Source organism: Astyanax mexicanus, chromosome 11 (assembly GCF_023375975.1).
Source record: "Astyanax mexicanus isolate ESR-SI-001 chromosome 11, AstMex3_surface, whole genome shotgun sequence".
In the NCBI taxonomy this organism is placed as follows: Eukaryota; Metazoa; Chordata; class Actinopteri; order Characiformes; family Acestrorhamphidae; genus Astyanax; species Astyanax mexicanus.
Window position 1 is genome coordinate 30,944,932 of NC_064418.1, and position 26,013 is coordinate 30,970,944.

General features: G+C 37.6%; 1 protein-coding gene across 1 annotated transcript; it reads right to left on the bottom strand.

Annotated features, from left to right (window-relative positions):
- Window positions 1-1,665: 1,665 nt before the first annotated feature.
- On the bottom strand, window positions 1,666-24,713 carry hat1 (histone acetyltransferase 1). The gene is made up of 11 exons (XM_007253513.4): window positions 24,613-24,713; window positions 21,830-21,901; window positions 21,254-21,329; window positions 21,028-21,148; window positions 18,164-18,343; window positions 17,376-17,497; window positions 13,706-13,810; window positions 12,742-12,848; window positions 8,324-8,475; window positions 6,991-7,107; window positions 1,666-2,265 (listed from the first exon to the last, which is right to left on the bottom strand). The coding sequence occupies exons 1-11, from the start codon at window positions 24,617-24,619 to the stop codon at window positions 2,098-2,100; spliced, it is 1,227 nt and encodes a 408-aa protein (XP_007253575.1). The 5' UTR covers window positions 24,620-24,713; the 3' UTR covers window positions 1,666-2,097.
- Between the last annotated feature and the right edge of the window lie 1,300 nt (window positions 24,714-26,013).

Genomic DNA, 26,013 nt, shown 5'->3' on the forward strand with positions numbered 1-26,013 from the left:
CCCTAACCCTCCACACACAAAAAAAAGTGATAGGGCTCAGTGGTAGGGCCAATAGGGGAAATGGGTTTGGGCTTCAGGATATGGTGCTACATACATTTGGCAAGTTTTTATTGTGTAATTTCCTTTAAAATATTTTTAGTGCGGTCAGTGGCAATGGTATTTTTTTAATCAACTGACAGTCCTAATATTTTCCAAATATTTCCTGATGTTGCAAAAAAATGAGAAATAACATATTTAATGGCAGTTTTAATTAAAGTATGAATACATTGAATAAACAGGAAGGCTTGTCTGTGACTTCTCCACTCAAGTGGAAAACAAGTGGAAATGTTCTTATGCAGTAAGCCTTAATTGCACCAGTGAAGCCACATCAGGAACTTCATCAGGAAATCTGCAGGGTCTTCATTAGGATTTCTGTAATAACAAATGTTCTGATGTAGCTCACAAGCTAATCTCTCTGCAAACACAAAAATAAAAGCCATCAAGATCATTAACTCTTACAAGTCAATTCTGGACCACTGACAGTGGATCAGGCAGCCAAGTCCAGGCTGCAGCAGCAGCCAGAGGCATGAGTGGATCCAATTAATATCTGGAGATGGTCAACAGTTCAGGGCATTACTTATTACATCTGAAGGGGAGAGGAAACTGAAAATTAACCCCCGGACCTTAATTTTTTAACTGCAGAGAGAGAAAAAGCAGCAGAAATGGTTATTCATCAGCATGATCTGCATAAGTGGCCTGTGAAATGGCAAAGAGGTTTTAAATTGAAAGGCATAACCGTCATTAGGGAAACACTCAATACCACACGCAATCAGAAGTAACATTAGCCACAGGAGGGTCCACAGAAAAAAAGGTTATGCTATAAATTCATTTGACTTAATATGTGGCTTGAATTAAATGACTCTATATTTGAGCTCGCATTCATTCTGCTGTTAAGCCTGTACTGTATTACTGTATATAGTAAAGTCTGAGCCTTCAGAGTGAAACCTAGATTCACACTACACACCCATTGCACACTACTGTATGTGTAGCTCACTAAATATTGCTCATAGTTATATGATTTATTGTCCCTGGTAAATTAATTTTACTTCTGAATATTACTGTAATCTGACACTTCCTTCAGGGTGAAACAATTTTTTGATGATAAGTGTAATTAAACAAGTTCCTACCCAACAACTGTGGGTTAACTCATTTAGTGCATACTGGTGTGATCAAGATTTCAAAACTGCTTTAGTTAGCAGTTAGCGACAGGGCAACACTGAGAAACCCTGAGTGTTTCAGTAAGCCATAGTGATATTAGCTAGCGTTTCGTCCCACGTAGCTTGTTTTAACATTGTTAACATGCAGGCCTCAGTCTGATATACTCACCTCTGAACAGCGAAAGAGCTAGCGCTGTGGTTAGCAGATAATGCTAATACTGCTCCAGCAGCGCTAGCCAGGGTAAGCGGCAGGCTACAGGCCGATAATACTCACCTCTGAACGGCCAAAAAGATAGCGTTTAGTGTGGTTAGAAGCTAATGCTAATACTGCTGGAGGACTAAACTGAAACTCCTATACAACACTGTACTTCAGCAGAGTGGCTTTACTGCTTCTTACAACCTGACTGGTAAAATTCATACATAAGGCGCATTGATGATTTTTGGGACAATTAAAAGGATAAACACACAATTGGGCAATATACAAAACATTTATTTTTTTTTTATGAAGAAGTGCTTCAAAACCGATATATTGTTGTATTCTGAAAACAGAGCCTGTTGACCGGAGAAAATGAAGACCGAAACAAGCAAACAAGAAAATGGAAGAAAAAAGAGCAAAATGAATCTTGCCACAATAACTCCACTAGAATGTCATCAGTGGTCATCTAGTTCAACTAGCTGGTTCCCCCCCCTCCCCCCTCACACACTGCCATCTAACAGGTCAAGTTCTACTTCAAAGATGTTACACAAAAAAGGGATGGGCTGCAAGGGGCGATGTAGGCGTATGTAAATATCTATGTATCTGTGAGCACTCCAATCTTCAGCTAGTCCCTACTGCAGTCCCAGAGTGATCCAAGACTCCTGGGTCCTCCAATAATCCACAAGAGGCGTTGTGCGTGTGTGTTCATGCCTGAGACAGCCTTTCGAGGACTCTACGGTAATCTCCCAGAACTTCCTGGTAGCTCTTCTCCAGTTCCTCATGCTGTATTCTCGTGTCCATCTGACTGATGTGAGACGCCAGCTCCTCTGGACTCAAACACTTGCGCATCTTGGTCAGCTCACGCTGGTTCTTCTGTAGACAAAAGAAAAACACCACAGTACAGTTAGGAGTTAACCCTAATGTAGAATAGTGAAAATCTCTCTCAGTCTTTGCTTTTATAAAATTTTATCTCCAAAACCATTTTTATGCAGTTGAATGGAGCCAAACCTCTCTAACTGTTAAACATGGGGGTGGATGGATCATGATTTGGCTTGTGTTGCAGCCAGTGACAGACAGAACATTTCAGTGGTATAAACAAGAATGAGCCAAGCAAATACCAACAAATTCTGAAGGCAAATATCACAGAAATCTGTAGAATAATATAAAAAAATACAAAATGAATAGTTTACCTAAAAACACAACTTAAAATCCACACGAGATTACTTTAAGATGCACATGCTGAAGGTTTTATCATCACTCTGAGTTTCCTCACCAAACTCTTCTTACAAATCTGTGAATAGACCTCAAAACTGTCCAAGCAAAATCTCACAGAACTGACCTGTACTAGAGCAAAAATCCACCAAAGAAGAACTAAAAGACTCTTAGCTGGCAATGAAAAGTGTTTACAAGCTGTGATTCTTGCCAAAAAGGTTGTTACCAGGGTTGCACTGACCATGCTGGGTGCATTAAATGTTTGCTATGGGCCATTTTCCTTTTCCTTACTTTGAAAATAAAACACTAATCCTAATTAAACATATATTAATAATAAAAAATCTATTCATTTAAATAAAATCGAGTCATGTTTTCCTTATGTAGATCTTATACAAACCACTGTAAAATTAAAGGGGTCTATTATTATTAAAATTCAATGATATCTACACAGTGTCATACACATTTTCTCCAACCCATTCATCTTAAAATCTTACGTACAGTGGACTGTAATTACTCGATTACCAAACACACACATGCAAAGGTGCATGTAAAAAATTACACATCTAACTCAAAAGGTTAAACATATATATATATATATATTATACCATAAAGGAAAACATGAAGTCATTTGGTTAATAAACCAGAATGTTTATTTTAGATTCTTAGCCCCTCTTGCTTAGATGACACCGTTGCACATTTTGGTATTTACTCATTAAGCTTTATGTGATCTACATTAAGGCTTACATTACATACAACTGTGCATAATGCACATGACATTCTTATTAACCCTTTATTTATAAACAGGTAATGCCAAGGATATTAAGGTATTTAATTCATTTTAAGGTAAAACATGTTAATAGATGTTTGAACCTTCCTAATGTTTAAACAATTGCAAATAATACTTTTTTTCCCCTTATATCCTCAAGTGTCAGTCACTGATTAATATGCAGAGTAGCACATTGTATCATACACACCATTCCCACCTGCAAACACCCCCATGCCCCCCCATTCTCACCCTGAGGGAAGCCAAGCAGGAGAGAGAGAGAAAGAAAGAGCGAGAGAGAGAGAGAGAGAGGAGAAGGAGAGAAAGAGAGAGAGAGAGAGAGAAAGGAAGGAGCAGAAGAGGCCAAGAGAAAGAGCATCTGGTCTCCAGATCCTTCCATTATACTCTACTAAGGAATTCCAACTTCCTTTTCAATCCCACGTTCTCTTTCCCCCCCAGTCTCTTCTGTGTCTCTTGGTTTTTTTTTTCTGTCTAAAGTTTGTACGCTGGTTAACGTCACAGTGAGAGGTTAGGGAGCCGTGATCCGCCGTTCCCCGCTGATCCCGCATCACTGCTAAATGTTTCACTTACAGGGGGCATGGCACCATGTAGACTACTTCACATACACCAATATTATCATATCCTCCCTATGGAGCACAATATGCATACATACATTTTATAGTGCCAACATACTTTACAATAAGTTCCTAAAAAGGGCATGAAGTAAACCCTGAACATCAGTAAGTAGGCCTGATTTTCTTTGGAAATAAACTGATTATGGCAATAATACATATTAAAATTATTAGCAAGAGTAGATCATAGTAAAATGGTGAGCATGTTGCCGTCATTGTAATTCTTGGCAGGTGATTTTTGCAACTATAATGTAAATATATTAAAATGTTATGGATTTATTCATGTGAAAAAAACTTTGCAGATCGATTTTATTTAAAAACTTGATGTGATGATTATATGGCTGTGTATTGGCAACATCTTGACAATACAATATGCATCACAATACAGGGGTTTCATTCCAATATATATTGTGAGATATGACCATACAGTTGGGGTGTGCCATATTGTATCGTATACAATAATATTGCCAACATTTTTTAATATCGTGGCAATATTATAACCTGAAATATCGTGCCAAATCACCAACCCCTAATTATCACATCAGGGTACTACTTTTTTTGCTGTTTTTAGCAAAAGAAAAAATCACATTGCTCTCATTTTTTATTATATATCTACTAGATACAGATTATATCTGTCCAGTATGATTCATTCGACTTTAATTCTGGATATATGGAGATATATAAAGTGCATTATTAGTATCATGACATTCTGGATCATTGACTTCTTTTACCAACTAATAAAATTCTTGTATTTTTTTAATATATCATAAAATTAAATTTTCATTTTGTTGCAGTAGAATGTTATTGAAATAAATTTTCAATGTTTTCAATGTTTGGTCATATCGTCAGGTATCGTTATAGTAAAAATACCATTATTATTGTTATTTTTAGCGTGTTATTATTTTAGGGCCATATCGCCCAACCATACAAAACTATAAGAACTATGATTTTATTTTTTAAATTAACATTTTTAGGAAAGTGTATAGTAATATATATATTAATATAAAAAAAACTATTATTTGCATAAAAAAATCCAGTCAGAACAGTGGGATCTGAAGACTGAATTAATTACTGTTTGCCACCAAACTTTATTGTAAACTATTGATTAATTAAACACAGATTCTGTGTTATTAAGAATACAGTATTGCAAATCTTACAGATTTTTCTGATTGATAGCAATGAGTTTGGTTTAAAGCACAAATTACAAAACTACTGGTTCTATTATTGTTTCAAATATGGTGGTTGCACTTCAAAACATATGACCTGTAAACCTTCCTGTAAACCTTCCATTTTTGCAGATAACAGTTTACGAACCCATTTTAATGCACACCTGAATGTTTTTATTTTGCCACAATATGCGCATATGAGAGCTTACTGTAAGAATACTATTGCACTTATCCAAAACGCTGTATACAAAAACTCCAGATTCCAGATCAAATCAGACAGACATGTCATGGTTTTTGAGACACCAATGCTGCTCATACTCTAAGAGGAGTAGCGGCTTCAAACCACCAGGCAGAATAATAATAAAAAAAAAATAGAATAAATAAGTATAATAATAAATAAGAACAACAATAGTGTACTGCACTGCCCGACACACCAACTAACCTGGGGGGGGGGGGGGGGGAGTTAACATTAAACACGTATTGTAATAAAATGTTTAAAGGATTAAACATTATACCCATGAGGATTTAAAAAACAAGTGTTGTAATCCTGAAACTGTGTGGAGAACTGGACAGCAATAAGGAGTAAGAGAGAGCGAGAGAGAGAGAGAGAGATAGAGAGAGAGAGAGAGAGAGAGCAACAGAGTGAGGGAGTGTGTTTGTATGATGGGGTATAACTGATTGTGAACAGTTTGCTACATTCCTCTCAGCAAATAGTGTGTCTGAATGAGATGCAAATCCCTTATAATGACAGCAGCTTTGAATAGAGCTCACAGTCCTGCAGTGCAGACTATAGCCACTGCCTGGGGAGAGCCATCAGAACCCCTCCCACCTGCTTACAGGCTTCACTTTAACACCGTGCATGACCTGTGTGTGTGTGTGTGTGTGTGTGTGTGAGAGAGAGAGGGAGGGAGAAATACTTGCCATCTCTAAAAAACATGATAATTTAAACACAAAAAGCAAAAATATGCTGCCCAAATTATAAACAATTTTGATTACACATTTTCATAGTAAACTGTATTTGTCTGGCATATACATGGTTGGAGTATGTGTGGGGGAAGAATACCACCCTCCCTGCCAGACAAATCATATTACACTACACCAGTCAGAATGTAACATTACTCAGATGCAAACTACTCTAGGTATAAATGAAAATGTAAAAATGTATATCCCTATAACAAGGAAATATTTAATTATGAAAGGTCTGGCATTTTAAACCAGAGCAAACGGTACATGTATATTTATAGACTTACAGACTCACAGCATTATTAAAACTTAATTTAAAAATTTACTGTTTAAAACATACAACATTGACACCTGAAATCAGATCAGCACAGGTATTTTTCTAACAGCAATTTTTACACTTTTATTTTGTCATTTTATTTTAAAAACTTTTCCCCAGTTTATTACTCAACCCTCTCCGTTCCAAAACATCAGCTCACAGATGCCTTGTGCTGAGCGACATCACCCTTTGGAGTGATGTGGGGAGGGAGCGCCATATACCCAGCCAGACAGAGCAAAGCCAAATGTCCGATATTGTATCATCCCCTGTATATTGACCACCTACTTTTATGTTTTCCACTTATTAGGTTCAAAGCCTTTTTCTTTTTTGGTTCTGCCCCAGTAGAAATTATTCATTAATATTAGAAACGTCTGTTAAAAGATCAACTATGATGTTTTTTGTACACTAATAGCGAATGTTAATGAAGATAAGCACTGGTTATATTTTACCACCACATTCAAAAACACAGCACTTAGATTAACTCATAGCTAGCCTCTACACTTATATTCAAACCATCACTTCACTTCACGTCATGGACTTACATACCCTGTAAGGCCCAAAGAGCCTTTTCTTCACTTCCAGCCTGAACTCTCTGGCCTTCTCCTCATCGCTCATGTCTGTGTTCCTGAGCCTCAGAATCTCATACACCCGCCTGGCGTGCTTCTGTGTGAGACAAAGAAATATATATACAGTGTTAGTGCTATATATATATATATATATATATATATATATATATATATATATATATATATATATATATATATATATATATACACATTTGCTATTTAAAGCACAAATGAAAGAATGAGTGAGTAAAAAAATAATTAAATAAATGCTAGACACACATTTATCGAAATGCTATAGATGAAACGGCACAGGCCCGTGCAATTAAAGAATACACACTACAATACGACAAACCCAGAATGGACGCCGGAGACTGCGGAAAGCATGTTAAAGCATTAAAAGGCCTTTAATCAAACCCAGTTTGAGAAGCACAGCTCTGAGCTCCGCACAGTACTCCATGGGACGAGGGGTAGCCATTTTGCCTGGTCATGCCATAGGCACCAGACTGTGATAATCACCCACAAACAACAGGGCCAGGGGGATTCTGGGAAATAAAAGAGGGTGCTGGGATGTAATTGGAGCAGTTAAATAGTGGCCTAAGTGCAGAGAGAGAGAAGTCATACAGGAGCCACATTGAGGTGAACTCCCACCCATTCACAGCTAATGGCAAGCTTCCAGTGGAGTGTGGGCGTGGGTGTGTGTGTGTGAATATGAGAAAGAAAGAGAGCTTGTCTTCTTTAAGATGAAAGTCACAAATTAGTAAAAGGGTATCAGGAGGAACAAATAGAAAAGAAAAAAAAACCACTTTGATGTAACTTGCTGAGAGGCTTGATATTGTCCTTCCTTCCATTATTTTTTTTATATATAAAAAAGTTGAGTGAAGCTTTTTGAAAAAAAGCTGAAAAATCACTAGTTTCTCAGGAACACACTTAATACTGATGTCTGTAGTGATATATTTTTTTGTTTTAACTGGAAATCTGGAATAATCAGGGGTGGGTGGGTGGAGGGTTAGATGGGTTAAGCAAGGAGAACGCTTTATTAAGTTAATGTCAGGATTAAAGAAAAAAGTATTTACATGGTCATTTTTAGATATTTTTTAGATATATTTCCCCAACATTAAGCTGGCTGTATTATAGTAAGAGGTAGGGCTGCACAATATATTGTTACAGAATCGCTCCTGCCCAATAATTACATCACAGAATAGAAAAAACTGCACTGCTCTTATTTTCCAGGATATATTTATAGCAGAACAAACACACATTGTGATTCATTTTTATAATATAATGCAGCCCTAGTATGAAGCATGTGAATCAACCTTGTTGATCTTCAGTTTCTCTCGTGCTTCTGTGGCCATCTCCTCACTGAAACCGTGAGCCAGTTTCTCTGTGGAGAAGGAGGGCAAGGCCATACACAGCTTCACCAGAACAAAGTCCCTCAGCTTCACATAGTTCTCAGAGGGATCCTCAGCTAGAAAGAACCAAAAGGAAACAGCATATTAATTTCAGACCAATTAGTGTGTGAGACACTATTTTATGCAACAGTCATTACATCATAAAACTTTGACATAGAAGGATTACAACAAAAACTAAAAATGAAAGCCTAGTACCATTAAAAAAATAACATATATATGTAAATAAATATAAAATTCATACATTTTGGCACTCTTACACAGAAACTGGATATCACCATTTTTCATATAACTGTAAATGTCAGTTGTTCTTCACATTGTGATTTCAATGATAAACCAAAAGAAATCTGGTAAACCATACAGAAAATCAATATTTATTAATAAGATACATTTTACATAAAACTCCAACCATTTCAGGTGACCAAAAAAAATAAATACATTTAAGTAAAATTTAAATTGTCACATTTCGCTTAGGAGCAAACTCTTCATAACAAATTACTAGTGTGACTCAAACATTGTAAGACACTGAGTAATTTTTAGGGTGATGAGCTACCAGGTGTGTAATTAAGCCATTTTCATAGGTAAGCCTCACAAAACAACAACAACAACAAAGGGGGATTAAAAAAAACCTTCCTTCAATACCCTGTTGCAGAGCAGCAAGAAATGAGGAAAAAGCAACACGTAAGTATCTCAAAATTTCCTTTTTACATTTGCTCGGAGACTTGCTAACTTGCTGTGGCCACTCTTACAGCTAATACACTGCTTATTTTGTTAGCCTTCTTGCTAGTATTACTGTAATCTACAGTTTGCAACAGAGGAGGCTGCTTTTATACTTTTTTTCCAGCTTAAAACCATGGATGGTGCATTTTCAAGCAATAACATGTTTAGCCTTGATGCATATTGTAATAGATGCAAGCTGCCAGTGCTTTAGATATTATTATTTTTCGATTTAAGCCTGATTTAGCTTTGCTGCTAGACTGCATGTACATTGACTGCAACGACAACTGAAGCAATAATTACCTAATTATTTATATTTCCCTAAAGCAATAGCTCATTTTTATACAAGGGTTACCATTTGTTTTAAATATACAGTAGTTGGTTGCTATTCTTAGAAAAACAAACAAACAAAAAAAAACATAATTTTTTATTTTTTGTTTTGATGCAAGTTTCATTGTTTGAGTCTTGAAACTAAAAAAATAAAAGAAACAGTTTGCTAACTGATAGATCTAAATGGTGCTGTTTCTGACTATTTTGGCACATCTATTATAAAAAAAGGACATAAAACTGAATTATCAGTTACATAAAAGCTTAAATGAACTAAATCCTAATCAAGGCTCACTCTTATTATTGCATAATATTCACAAATATCTGTATATTTAAAAACAATAGTGAAACAGTGTATGCAAATTGTGTATATATTCTGTATTTTAAATTTTGCTTATATGCTGATTGCCAATATTAACAGCATCAGATTATTATATTATAGTTCTTGATTGATAAAAAGGTGTTATGAGGTTTTTGCTACAGGCACTGCTCAGTTCTTACTGCATGTGGTCCAAGGATGGATATCCAGTGAACCGGTAACAGGTTCACTGATTTTTTTTTTTTTTTTTAGGGCTCGCTCACTGATCTGACCCATGGAGGCCCCATCACACAGCTTACAGGTCTTAAAAGGATCTGCTGCTAACGCCCTGAGGACGGATACAACCAGATTTATACGAAAGTCTTGTGGATTCCATGCCTTAAATGGCACAAAGGGGACCTACTCAATATTAGGCTGGTGGTGGTAATGTTATGGCTGCAGTTATATTTCTATACCTTTTTCACATCGTAATACATTTTATTTTATCATCAATCTGCAAAAAATACATTTCTAGAGCATATTGTGGATACTGTGGATGCATAAAGAACACTGATCAACTGCGCCTTTTATTACATTCAGTGTAATTAGTCCTGTTTAATTGAATAGAGTCCAGCCCATTCTGAATAAAATCACAGCACTAAGTATTAGTAAGTATTTGAATAGAGTTTCTTAAGAATCTGCTGTGAATTATGCATTTATTTATATATGTCTTTTAATATTGTGAAACTTTTTTTTTTTAAACCAACTTCCCACCCCTATCTGCACCTGTGTTAATGTGACCTGTTGATGAATGTGATTTGATTTGCTTTTGATTTGGTATTTGTTTCCATGCTGGAGCACAGACGCACAGTGTCTAAATTAAAATCAATATCTGCACTGCTGTGAGTGTGTGTACTGTATGGACTGATTAACTGGCAGACAGAGACCCAAATACAGGTACCCACAAAAGAGAAGAAGTTAGGGCACGTAGACAAAAAAGCACAAAAAGAGGGAAAAGGAGAACAAAAACAGGAAAAAAGGACATATGAAAACTGGGCGAATGCTGGCTGCAGGTCTGCCGCGCTAGAGTGAAGCTGTGTATTCAGTTTGAATGAAAGCTAATCCCTCTCTCCCCACACAGCTCAATAATTATGCCATTGTGTGAGAGAGCCCGAGCAGCAGCATGTGGCCAGCACATTTCAGCAGCAAACTGCCTGCAATTTACATACATCCCTCCCACCTCGCCACACGTTGGACCCAAGAGCTCCAAGCAGAGCCGTGGCAGAGAGGTATTTAACTTCAGTCGATAACTATGCTGGGAAAGGAAGCTCTGATCGATCCTGTCACACAACGAGACCGCTCTGAAGAAACAAGACTAAAAAGTATGACTGTCTCATTTGCATTACAGGGGAATGGAGAACGGCAGACGCAGACGTCCCCAACGTCTGTGTGTGTGTGTGTGTGTGTGTGTTTAGAAAAGGCCCTAGGCCAACAGTGGCTCATATGAGTTACTCATAAAGTAGGAAAAATGCAAGAACTGATCCCACATGTTACAAAACATACAGAAGCGTGCATTAAAGGCCTAATTTCATTAACCTCCACAACAAAGTTAATCCAAACGGGACGCTCCCATTTAAGCACAACGCTCATAAACTAAACATTCGCCAACAGCCCATGCAATAGTCATAACATGCAGTTAGGCCTGTCACAGAAGTATTTATACAATTTTGACCTACCTACCTAAAATACTGTCACAAGAATAACTGCAAAAATAGTGATAAAAGTTATTTTAAAACCATTTTGTGCTACAGATTTAATGAAAATTTAAATTTTTGACAATTACCAATATGTAGACATTGCATTTGGAATCAGGACTGTCACGATAATTATGTTTGTTAGGACAATATGTAATATCGTCCCAGACGTAATTGTAATAGATAAATGTTATTTTATTTTATTTTATAAGACCATATTATGCCACTGACACAATGATAATATGCAAGAAACTATGAAAAAAATACCCCATTAAACACCAATGTATCTGTAATTTTTATGAATATACAATTTTTTAGGTCTTTGTTCCTCTTCCATCTTTGCATTCAATCTTGATGCATCAACTTAAAACTGTCATACAAAGAGAGACCAACTACTTTTGTGCTTCTAGTTAGGCTACAACTAATGATTATTTTAGTGGTCATGATTCTTTTTCCGGTTAGCCATGCCTTCCATCTCTGCTTCCTGTGGGTACGACTTTTGTTCCTGACTTTCTTCATCACTTCAAAACGATAGAAACAGCTAAACATGGGATTTACAGTCTTTAAATGCCCAGAAGGCATTTTAATATGTGCTGATATTTAGTCAGAAAATATGTAGCCAGTTATGAGACCGAGCTGAGTGTAACTGTTTGAGTGAGCACCCCTCTCCTTCTTCTGCTTTCTTTCTATGAAGCATGTTAGTTTTATGCATTCTACATACAAATACATTCTTAGCTCTAGCCGAGGTTGAGTCAGATAACGGTAAAAACCTCCATTGATGATTGGTTTCAGAACGGATAGCAAAATCCAATAAGGTCATGGATTTACAGCCATGTGCACAGTCAGATGCAGTGCACAAGACAACACGGAAACCTTTACCAAACACAACACAAACACCTATTGTGAGATGAAAGTGGTTTCAGTTTTTCTTGCACTGGACTACAATCTATAGATGTCTGTCTATGGATTTGACAAATGTGAAAGACTACAGCAACAGTAAAACTGTACAAAACACTATTATGGTTAAACCTTGACGTCAGTTAAGCAACAGGTCACATGTATTCCAAACTATGCCTGTTGCGGTCGGCTCTGTTTGTATGGAGGCACCATATTAATGCATTGGTCACTGTTTGTATTGCACTCTTTTCTTGCCAGAGAGAGAGATGTCAGACAGACAGAGCTAAAATATAAAACATAATAGACTAAAACGGAAAAGGTCCTCCCCGTACCTGTGACGTCCTGTACTTTGGGAGAGTTGCAGTAGTACCGGTGGACTGTCTCGAGCAGCTGAGCTCCATGACCCTCTCCCTGGAATGGTGGCAAGATCAGCATCTGACTGCTCAGAAAAAAAAAACAAAAAGAGAGAGAAAGGTTTTCATAAAAACACATAAAAAGACAGAAAACTTTGCACTGAGTGACCACAGTCAGAAGATTATGAACTTAAAACATAGATATTGAACCCTATCCTTCCACAGAGTTGTGGCTGCAGTGTGGCTTCAGGTCTTCACTGTAGTCAAGCAGCAGAAAGTCATCAGTAGTTTAAAGACTGACCAACTGATTAATCAAGTAAAAAAAGATGTGCGGCTGGATGATTAGAATCCAAACCTGCAGCCACACAGGAGCTTTGCAGAGGAGGTTGAAACCCCTGGTTTAAGGTCATGTTCTTGAATCTTTTTACTGATGCTTTTTTTTGGGTTTGTTTATTTTCTTTCTCTTTGCTCTACTCTTCTCATAGAGTTAGCTACTACCCAGCACCCACTGGCACAATATCACACCCAATTCAGCCTCACATGATACAATGGACATTTCATGATCATAATGATGATCTGATACAGATATGACAATATGTTTTGTTTAATACACATAATTCATGTCCGGACTTCTTTATTTTCTCCAGCGCAACACTTGATATAGCTCTACCAAAAGATTATCTTTGTTCATTCACTTGGCCAACATAATGAAATGTTACCACGCTGTGCCAATCAATATATTACGCTGATTTTCTAAAATGGGCTTTTTGATGGGTGCTGCTGACTTCGCCATCCTTATAATAAGCAAATGGGGGCTGGCTTATAGGATATATAAGCCAGTAATTTGGGGCATTTAGGGACAAGAGAGCCAGAGATGTATAATTTTCTTTTCCTTTTTTCAAAGAATAAAAGAGAGAAGGCACGTGCTTCCCCCGGTAATTACCTGACACGTGGTCTGGTTTTGTCTGGGTATACGTAGTAATTATACACTGTCATGTAGCCAACCGTAGCGTAGAGTGTCTCCCCATCTTTGTTGTATTTCTCAAAACTGTAGAAGGAGAAAGAGAGAGAGAGAGAGAGACAGAGAGGAAGAAAAAAGAGAAAGAGAGAGAGAGAGAGAGAGAACACAAAGGCAAGCAGGTCAATCATAGGCACGCTCCCATGCACCGGACCTTCTATCACTCTTTCAATCCCCCCTCTCTTTCTCAGTACTGGCCGTTTATCACCCCCCCACCCTACTTGTTTTCTCTCCCTTACTCTCTCTTTCTCTCACTCTCTGTGGCCCGCTGTCAGTATGAGCATGCTGGAGCAGGGCAGTTGCAGTCTGTGCACCTGCTGTAGAGAGTGAATGCATTATGCACTTAATTGGTGCACTGCAACTTAGAGAAGAGAGGAGCGGAGAGAGGGAGGCATCTAGCCTCTTCAAATCTCTCCAGTCCATTTGCCCATTGTCAGCTTTAATAGGTGCCAAACTAAAGAAAACACTAGCAGAGTCTCCTTTTCTGCCGCTAGAGATTCCATTCACTGTTTCAAAAGACAACAGCATTCAATTCAGCCTCTTGCACTAAAAAAAAAAAAAAAAAAAAAAAAAAAAAAAGCAGAAAAGAAAAGAGACAAACAACACAAAAGGAAACTCTTGCGAGATCAACAGTTCACCTCTATGCAGGGGGAAATATAATTAAACAGGCCCGGTAATTGGCCGCAAGCACTACAATGAGAGGTAGTGAGGTCTCCTCACATGTGTGCGCGCGCACATGCACCTGACAGAGTGCAAGAGATTTTTTATTTTTTATTTATTTATTTTTTTTTTTTTATCCAGCATGCTCATGTTCCGCATGCTTTATTCATTCAAAATGCATTCTCTCAAGTTCACTTCAGGGTTCAGTCAGAACTCAGAGCTGTGACTGATGTAATTAAAAAAAAAAAAAAATACACATGCCTTTCCTAAAAAAAAAAAAAAAAAAAAAAAAAAAAAAAAAACAAGTTCCTGTCACTCACAGCAAAGGTTTAGTTTAGGGCTATACCAATTCATCGACATTATCGCTAATGCAGATAACTAAAACTGATGGCAATACTGACATATTGGAGCAGTTCAAGAAGGTGTAAAAAGAAAAAAAAAGAAAAAATCTTGTTTTTACATTAATTAGACATGGTGCCACTAGGTTCATGTTTATCTGCTTTTAGCTACTTTAAGTACCGTATTTTTCGGACTATAAGGCGCACCGTATTATAAGGCGCACGATGAGTGAACGGTCTATTTTTAGTGTTAGTCCATACACAAGGCGCACTGGATTATAAGGCGCACTAAATGAAACTTTATTTATATCAGTAACAATAACTCTGAGCAATAAATCCTTCACAATATCTGTGAAAAATAACAACATCTCTGAGCAATAAATCAACAAGCACAGCAAGTACGTATTACTCCGCGACGCTCCTGACAACGGTAGCCGCAACGCTCCGACAGACCATAATATTATGTTGAAGCACAGCAAGTACGTATTACTCCGCGACGCTCCTGACAACGGTAGCCGCAACGCTCCGACAGACCATAATATTATGTTGAAGCACAGCAAGTACGTATTACTCCGCGAGGCTCCTGACAACGGTAGCCGCAACGCTCCGACAGACCATAATATTATGTTGAAGCACAGCAAGTACCGCATTACTCCGCGAGGCTTCTGACTATAATAGCGTGTTGTGCCGAATTCGGTGAATAAAACGGTTTTAAAACAGAGATAAAGATTGGATAAGTTTCATTTCTGGATGAAGTGATTTCCAGCGCTGTTTGGATATAACTGTGGATTACAGGAGACTGGATTGATGGATTCTCTTTAGTCTGGACGGGTTTTGAAGGTAGGACCTGTGGCTGAGCGCGGGTGTGTGTTCGGGGGGTGGCGGCAGTGACCGGAGGTTACCCCAGGACAAAAGGAGAGCCTTTTATTACTGGAAACATGCGCTCTGACGCAGCTCTAATTCATGAAACATACATCCTACAGTAAAAGCACAGTTCTGGAATCCGGAGAGCCAGACGGTTCGAATGGTGTATGACATGACCGCATTCGATGAAATATGGACGAACGATAAACGCAAATATGAGAGTTATGAATTATTAAAATCATAACCAAGGCATATTTCGCCCTAAATGTTTATTTTCTCTCCGCTAAATAGGCTAAATAGCTCAAAAGCAGAGATTCTAAGCTTTAAAATGGTATATTGGATGTCTATATTGAACCTGTAACTGTTCATAACTATTCAGAAACACAGCCAGTTATGAAATATTAAATATTTCTGGCCCGCCGGTGGGCCAGCGCGTGTTAAGAGGTTAACTTTACTTAGAAGTGGGCGCTAAAAAGAAACAGTTTGTGCTATTACCTCAGAACGGGTGGAAAGGAAAGTTTACCGGCACCTTGTTCTGGCCACGGAGCTACAGTGGAAACTAGCTACCTTGAGCCACAGCCGAGAGGCAGTACGGCAGTCAAAGGTAACCGTGCGCTAGCCCAAGAGGGGGATCTTTTTCTGGCGTGGGTGAGGAATTCTGCACAACAGAGCGCCGTGTACCACATAAAAATCGAGGTCAGTAAACACAAGCAAAATCCATACACAAGGCGCACTGCATTATAAGGCGCAATGACGATTTTTGGGAAAAAATAAGTATTTTAAGTGCGCCTTATAGCCCGAAAAATACGGTAGCTAAATGCATCCATGAAAAACAGTGTCCACAAACATTTGGACATTAAAGAGCCAGTTTTGCAGACAGGGATTAAACCTAGTCGTACACTAGATATTCTTTTAAACTGAAAACGCGCATTTAAAAGTAGCCCAAGACTACACTTGGTCTATGTCTGGGAAACTGCCCTATAGTGTATGTAAGGAATGAAGAAACCTCATCACAGTGAGTGTCAAAGAGCTAAAGACAAATCCAAGTTGTGCTGTTTTTAACTATGCATTAGTTAAAATTAAATTTAAGCTTCCTTCTCAGCAGTTAGAAACCGATCATAAACAATGTTCCATTAAAACGAAAATAATAGGTTACGACTAGGCTTAATCCTTGTCCGGGAAACTGACCCGAGCACCTGACGCCGCTTATAGTGGGGCATTTTCTGTGGTAAGTAATTAGATTGGATTACAAGAGGTCATGAACTATTTAATTTAGGTTCAGCTGTATAGCTCTATTAAAGTATAAAAACCTGTTTTAATTTAATATCTTTGTTAAACATTTAAACAGAAATTATTAAATTAGTTTGCTCTATTTAAATGATAATTTTTGCAAAATGATAAAAAAAAAAGTTGAGTATCAACTGATAAAAAATTTGCAAATTTCTTTCTCCAATTAATCTATTATTAATAATTAATCTATTAATGTAAACTTTATTTCTATTAATCGATTAGTTGATCCAAAAGTCATTAGTTACAGACCTAACTTTTTGGTTTTGCTTCATTATTATACAATTATCGTGAAGTCACATCACATATTTAATACATATGACCAAATCAATACAAACAATCCAGCCTCTAATATAAAAATAGAATCTAATGAAGCTATCCAGTATCCTATGTCTGGTATATTCTATGTCCACATATATAACGACTTAATAAAGCAAAAAGCTTACACAAGAAAGAAGTCCCAGCGATCATCATCTATATCAATAAAGCTGGCTGTCTCAATGAACCACATCAGGAAGGTCTGGAGACGCTCGTGATACTCTCTGAACCCAGCAGACAAAATATCCACCTGTAAAAGCAAACAGGCAAAGATTAACTACTTTTAATGACGTTTAGCAAAGTCACATTATACTTCATTAGAATTCCCAACTGGGGGTCTTAAATAGAGCACAATAGGATGCTCTAAACACAATCCAGCAGACTGTAGCATTACAATTAGTTACGGCTAATTAGAAGCCACAGACAAAGTATTTAGTGGGATAATCAATTATTGCACAATCAAAAGGTGGTAAAACAATACATGACATGGACAAAAGTACTGGGACATCTGCATCCTCTGAAATCGAGGGTATTAAAAAAAAAAAAAAAAAAAAGAGTTTATTCTGCTTAACACAGAGTAACAGTCTCTATTGTCAATGAAATTAGATTGGGTGTGGTTGATCAAAAAGTACAGGACTGTTCTCAATTCAGATATAGAGGTTTGCACACCTATATCCCACACCTGGCATGGTGGATAGGTTCATGTGTATCTGCTCCAGAGAGTCCCGTACTGTTGTGCGTGAGAGCAGAGAGCATTTTGCATGTCTGTGTCAGCAATAGGTGCAGCTTAAAGTGACTTGCATTCATGGGGACCTATAGTGTTCTATGCATCAAGACAGCATGAGATGTCTGTTATGAGACTCAACAGGATCTTCAATATTCAATAGGCCCAAACATTTTAGCAAACCCTGCTTACCTTATGAATCTGGTAGGTGAGGTCTACACCCTCTTCCACGTTGTGAACTTTGTAAGTGTGCAAGAGGCTTCCGAACGGCTTAAAGTTTCCCTCTTTCTCCAGTAGAGAGATAAAGTCATCAGTGTTGCAGCTGAAACCGGGAGGAATGATTTCTCTGATCTTCCCTTCCACATCATCAGGCTGTGGACACGCACATGCAACACACACACACACACACACACAATACAACGGTCAGTACGAGTTATTACTATAACAACAGAACAATAGGGTAAATAACCATGTAAATAATGACTAAACGACTGCAGTAGCACTTTTGTTTAGTAGTTGTTTAGTATTAAACAAAACACAAGGAAAGAAGTCATACTGATTCGCACATAAACCACATTTTTAATACATGTCTGACAAGGAGACAAACTAATTTGGTTAACAGAGGCTTGCGTGCACTCTTTGTACCGAATACATTAAGTTAACAGTACACCATTAGGTGACAAGTTTGTACTCTGTATTTCCCAGTGCTCCGGCCTCGCGCGTAACCCCAACGGAGCCACAACAGAATAATACCCTATTGTTCTGTCATTAGGCTATACTTCAGCCTTGATTGACATAGCACACGTGGAATTAAAAAAAGAAAGAATACATATTTTTGTCGAACAAAAAGGAGAACCATTAGGCAATTAGTACTGTCAGCTGAGTAGGCCTTCAGCCCCCCTCTCTCCTCCTCTCTCTGAAAGACCACTTAATTGAATACATTTACTACTTATCTTAAACCATGAATATTTGATGAAGTCCCCCCACAATAATGCGTCTCTGCTTCTCACCGGGCAATAAAATTTAATGAATTGATCTCAACCTTAACAAAAAAACCCAGGCATCTATAATAGGCTCCTCTCCTCTAAGCCTGGCGAGCGAACTCAATCAAACGAGTTTGCCCCCGCCATTCAGAGCCTTCTGGGCAGACAAAAGACCCCTCCTCTGCCCTCTTTTGAGATTTTTTACTCAGCAGAATGCGCAGTGGCTTCAGCTGCGATGTTTGCATTGTATCCATTTCCATGCGGATTGACATGAGAACACTTTGTATTAAGTTGCTAAGCAGGGCCTTTGGCATCATTTAGACGCGTGATGGGCATTAGTTCTGTAGCAGGCCTCTCGCTGCTCCACATTCAAAACAGGGAAATGAAGAAGGACAAGGACAAAACGCACGACAAAAGGCTAATGCAACACGGCGCTAATTCCTGCTCTTTCAGACATCAGCTAATATCAGCCAGGAAGCATTGCACCTGCGGCTGAGAAACACTTCTCCATTGTTACTGTTCAACTGCGTTTCAGAGGGATAAGAGAATCGGGGAATGCGCATAAAAGGCAAAGGACAAACAAGTCAGATTGTCCCTGCTCTCTTCTATACAACATTTACAAATTGCACAATCTTCTGGATAAAGAGGGCATTGTTGGGTCACTATATTAACTAACTGCGCTTCTTCAGAGCTTTTAGTCCATTCGGGAATACATCATCTTTTCAGATGAGAGCTCCACAAAGGTAAATGCCAGTGTAGGATCTAATTCTTACATAAAAGATTTCATCTTAATCAAAGAACGTCTTGTTCTGTAAGAGAAAAGGGGAATAAAGTACCTCGATATGAGCAGCAGCTCTCTCCTTCAGAAGCACTATCTACAAATTTACCACAAAAAGACTCACCTTCATTGTGGAGTATACTATATGCTGTGGCCAGCTGACAGTAGGTTAAACAGACTAGGTGATTCACGAATCAGTTACACACGTGTTGATGTTTATGTTCATTGGAGGCCTTTCGACAGACTACTACACACTGCTTCCTTGATCGCTAAACGATAAAAAACCAATTTGTCTCAGTTCTGGCAGTTATTTATTAAAATAAAAAAAAGTTCTAAAAGTTCAGTTCTAAAGGTGATTAAAAATAAAGATTAAGGCTAGAAACACATTTCACACAATTACATAAACACAAGCATTTTGAACTTCGCAAACGTGCACTGTTGCAACGTGAACCACATAACACATTCTGAACACTGCAGCAAGGGGGCGCTGGCAACAGAAAAGCAGTCAATTTGCTCAACTATAATGGACACTTATTTGCAATAAGAACAAGAACTGGAGTCTTAAAGCAAAAAGGCCAACAAGATTACCATATTTTTGCACTATAAGGCACACCAGATTATAAGGTGCACTATTAATCACGTCTATTTTCATATAAGGCGCATCAGATTATAAGGCGCATTAAGGCGACACTAGTAAGTAAACACAATGCACCATTGCTGTGCCTGCACCATGACCAAGTTTGAGAATCTTACCTGCCTGATCATTTTTTACTAACTGTAATGTACTACTGTAAAATGAAAATTATTTGTACAGTAGTCATTTTATAGTCCAAGCAGTCATTTTACATGATACTATGATTTCTTATTGCTTTATGTTTTATTGCATGCAAGTTAGCACTTCCATTCTCTCTCTGAGAGTGTGAGAGACTTCAGGAAAACCATTGTAAACCAGAACTGTTGTGGATAGTAAAGCTGAGCATTTTCAATATTGATTAGCTTCTAACCAATCACAGCCTGGGTATGAAACATTACATGACAGCACGAGAATCTTGTAAGAATACATCTATCTGATGCAAGTATGTATTAATATTAGTTTATATCACCTGCACAACAGTGTAATAAACCAAGCACAAAAAACTGAGCTTACAACCAAAAGATGGATGAGACATCCCTATGTTGAATATTCCCAGGATTAAAAAACTACCACTCAGAACTCATTTTAGACATGCTAAATCTTCGTCTACATTGTACAATCCTCAAATCTCAACACACATATTAAAGTTTTGGAGGCTTACCTCTACACAGTCAAAGGTTTCGGTGACTCTGGCTGAGTATTTCACTTTAAACAGCGTGCTCAGGTTGCCGGCAGTGTAGTACAGCTGAATCTGAAGACCTTTGTACCCAAAAGCCACCTCACTATTCAGAAAACAAACAAATATATTTACATGCGAGCCAATTAAACGTACCAATAAGAAATATTTTTTGCATAATTCTCTAGAATTAACTTTGGAAGGTACTTACTCGTCACCAAACAGCTGATGGCTGTACTCAGGGTGGAATGTTGTGCCCTCATCCTCCACATCCTCTGGGAAACGGACTATAGAAAAATAAACGCTGATTACATTAACATCTTAGGCTAAATGCAGGTACTATTACTACTACTGATTACACAAACTGTGTAAGAAAATATCAGAATAATATGATAGGTTTCGCAATGTTTTTTTTTTTTATCAATTCTCAACAACATCAACAGTATTGATGTTTTATAATGAATAGTTTACATTTTAAAGATTGGTTTCAGACAGTTGTTTTCATTTCATTTTAAGTTTAAATCCTGACTACTAGACAGTAGGATTGGGCTTTGTCTTTGAGCCCCACTGTTTTGATTGGATAAAAAGTGAACTTTTCTTTTTCTTTATGTTTACTGTCATTTTTTTTCATACACTGAAAAGTAAAACTTGTATTGATAGGTATACATTTGACAGGTACTAACTAATACACAGCTCTAGTACACATCAATATTTAGATAAGTATAAAGACAATTTCTTTCCCAACTGATTTTTCACAATTTTACTAACACTTGAATTTTTATATTACCTAATTTTAAGCATATTGCCTCATTGGTATCACATTTATACTCTGCCAGCTTCTTCTCCATCTCATTTACACCTGGAAGACAGAAAAAAAGCATGTGTAAGCAGCTGTTATAAACATAAAAGCAAAATAAACAGCAAATTCAACAGAAGTTAGAACTTTTAATCAGAATTCCAGAAGTACACAAAATTTCTCGTGATTTGCAGGTGTAAAGCAGACGACAAAATCTCCAAAACAGAAACTTTACAATAGAGAGGTAGAACCTTACCTTTCAATGGAAGTCAATGTAAAGAGTTTATTTCAGGTGACTTTGAATAAATTCTATTGGTCAATTCATCAAGAAATTGACACAGCATAAAGGACAGTTTCTGTGATTAAATTATGTGGTACGCTAAATACACATACAAATATGGGGCAGTAAAGCACTATTAAGCTGGATGCATGCTGGAGCCATTAGTGAAGTTTGTAGTCAGTTAGTTCTATTTTTCTCACCCAAAATTCCTAGAGCCAGCTACAGTAGCTAAACAAGATGTCTATTTTGTAGTAAATTTATCTCATCTTCGTTTAGCAAACAAGTTAGCCATAGCATTTTCTTACACTATAGCTTTCTTAAATTCCACCTTAAATGTGGCAGCTCCAACCAGAGGTTCCAAAACATGCCATAGTTTTAATTAAACTAATGTTAACAACAGCTTCTATTTATTCTCACTCAGTGTTTCTAGGGCCTGATAGAATAGTTCAACAAGATATCTCTCTTTTTTGGTACTTAAATGCACTGATGTTTACAGCCCTTTCAATGTCTTTAATGACTGACATTGTGTGAAAGTGTTTGAGTATGTATACAATGTAGACACCCCCCCTTGTAAGAGAGTCACATTAACTCAGCTCAACATGCCCTTATCAATAATTTTTTCCCCTGTGAGAAATGCTAAAATCACTAATACAAACTGTACAGTGGGCAAGACTTTCATTGTTTTTTACTTTTACCAGACATGGATTTACTTTAGAGAATTCAGAGGTGAAATGAGTTTAATAGAAGCCATGATGCTCCTGAACGAATCCCATCCTGGAGGGAAAACACTGCCCACCCAGAGTAAAAACTGATTGGCTGACTCACAGACTCTTTGCAGAGAACAGGCCAATCACAAAACTCTCTGTTTTGCATGTGCTTTATGAATATGCACACGAAGGGCGCACCTTTTTCTCCCTCTCCCTCCCACAGGCGATTGGGGAAAAAAAGGTCTGTGTCGCCTGCGTGCACGATTGTGTTCACTCTTGGGCCACTCGTTCTAGATTCCCGTGAGATTTTATCTGACTTGTGGGCAGCAGGGATCCGTTATTAATATTCGGTAGACTCCCACAACTTCTGGGACACTTGGGAAGTCTGACATTACATACACTGTTGCTTTAAAAAAATGACAACAATAAAATTTGCATAACTGTTGGGTGAATTCTTTATGCACCAAAACACTAATATTCTAATAATGGTAGGTTGTGTGTTCCTTATACAATTACAAAATTAGAACAATAGTTTATTAAATAAAATGCTTTAAATTGTTCTTCTATTGCCCTTGTTATCAGATACATCGGATTAATACATTAGCAAAATAATCATTAGCTGCAGACCTATTTGATACAAATGTACACGTTATAAACTATGTATAGCAACATGTAAAATGTGTGTGTGCACATACTAGAGTACAAGAGAGTGGGAGAGGTTCCTATTCAGAAGGACTCTGGTACTACCAACAGTAGTAGCTAGCGTTACAGTGTATGTGTGCAGCAGTTAAAGGAGAAGGATGTGAGGTGGATCCTTGTTTTGTATTATCAGATGGCCTGAGGAATGATGGTGTGGACGTGACGGTTGAAAATAATTCTGGACAACCCTTCAGCTACATAAGCTAATTATTAGCTTATTAACTTATCGGTTATCGTTAAAGTTTAGCATGTTAACTCAAAAAGCACGAATATCTGCCCAAAAAGACAGTAGCAGCCAGCTAAATAGAAACAGCTAGCGTTAGCTAGCTTAGTCTGGGTGCTAACGATGAGGCTGAAGTTGGCTTCTTGTAGCAATAATAAATTCCACCTTAAATAGTGGGCTTTTACATGAGGGCATGTACAGGCGCCTCCGCGTAAAGTGACGTAGCATTTAAGGTGGAACAAACAATTCCAAGAAGAAGCATACTTCAGCTTCATCTGCGATTATATAGCATTAGCTGTTGTTTTAGCAGTGTTATTCATCAGTAAATCAGTACAGGACCAGGCAGAAACAAGTAACAATAACTAAACTACAGCACTTACGGAGATTCAGCTCACTTTTGACAGGACTCGCTAATGTTTGCTAACTACAGTGGCACTAACGTGAACATCAGTTAGCTACAGCAGGCTAACTCAAATACGCTACAAATACAGTTAGCCCGCTAAGCTCTCTCTTTCTGCTCTTATTTTCCTGTAAACACCAGTTAGTTTACTTGAGTCCATACTAGACTAAAAAAAACGCTAAACACTCGCTCTAACTTTATCTACAGTAGCATTACAGTGTTTATTCGTCTGTCTTCTTCAAGCTGGCTAACGCAGCTGTAGCTAGGTTAGCTAACCATCCTGCTAGCTTAGTTATCTTAGCAGCCACAGAGCTCAGCAGTGAACTCGGCTCACAGCGCTGTTAACAGCCGACCTACAGTCACACAGAGCGCTCTCCCGGATCACTAGCGCGCACGCAGCTGATCTCTACACAGATCCTGTAATATTACACTGAGATTTACAGTTTTAATGCTCCCACCGCTTACCCGCCATTTCCACGCACTGCTTCTCCACACGACCCGCGAAATGCAAAAGCACGTCCTGTTTACCCACGTGCTTCCGCTCCCAACTTTGATTGGACGAGAAAAGCCGCTAGTCTGACAGCATTTTCCAGCGCCTTCACTGTCCAAAGCCATCACTGAGAAGAGCACTGAGACTAAAGCATGTAGTTTATAGCAGCAGCCACTCACTACACTACTTTAATACAGGATGTGTGACAGCCTGTCTTTACCCCGCATACGGACAGACAATCTTGCAGGTGGTTCTCTGTTTGCAGGGCTGCAGCTACATTCTTTTAGAGCTTAATCCCCATAATCTACATTTCTGTACAATTACAGTTCTGTAAAAAAATTATTTGGAAAGAGTTGCCCCACGGACTGTTCCAAAATTGACTAAAAATGTATTTAAAATTCTTTTTTTTTTTTTTTTACTTTTTACGCCATAGTATAAATTTTAAGTTACCTTTTTCGTTTATCTCAACTCATCAAATTAGGTTTTGTTATGTCAACTAGAGTTTAGTAGTTGACCCAGGTATTTATAATAGTTTAACGAAGCACAAATCTGGAGTGAGTTAAAGTGACATTATTTTACTAGTGTAGATAATGCTATACACGGAGATGTATAATAACAAAGTAGAACTACTTTCCTACTCTAGTTAAGTACTAAAATGCTGTCTCTTAACTCTACTGGAGTATTAGAATAATTATTTTTCCCCTACTTCCATCTGTTCTACATAATTTCCATAAGTTACTATGATATATTTTTGTGTACTGCATCATTGATACAATTATAAAAATGTAATGAATCTTTCTAAACCCACTTTATCACTGCCAGAGTGGTAGATGCTCTGCACTGTCTCTGGGTTTGATAAAGCGGCCAATCATTGAGTGAATCAAGTGATCAAACTGATCTTATAAGAAAATAACATAACACAGTACTGTACTTTTAATCATTGTCATTATCTGTAGGTGTAATATATATATATATATATATATATATATATATATATATATATATATATATATATATATATATATAATATTCTGTCAAGTACATAACTCCACATGTGTTGATTCATAGGTTTGATGCCTTCAATGAGAATCTACAATGTAAATAGTCATGAAAATAAAGAAAACACATTAAATGAGAAGGTGTGTCCAAATATCATGTTTTATTTATTTATATGTATTTATTGTAGTGATGGGAAGGTTATAGTGGAGGGAATGTTAATAAATAAACAAATAAACAAACAAACAAATAAATAAATAAATAAATGGCTGTGGTTGAAGTTGTGGGGAGGGGGCTTGGTAATATCTCTCTGAAATAAGTTTTTTGTAGGGTTGGATATTTGACAATAACTGAATGTATTACTAAACAATGAAATATTG

Bases quoted from the DNA above. Each gene is read 5' to 3' on its own strand.
- hat1 (XM_007253513.4), bottom strand. The intron at 8,476-12,741 runs GTACGGGGAGGA...GGTTCTTTCTAG, and splicing joins CAAAGTACAGGACGTCACAG to CTGAGGATCCCTCTGAGAAC. The intron at 2,266-6,990 runs GTATGTAAGTCC...TTTTGTCTACAG, and splicing joins GGCTCTTTGGGCCTTACAGG to AAGAACCAGCGTGAGCTGAC.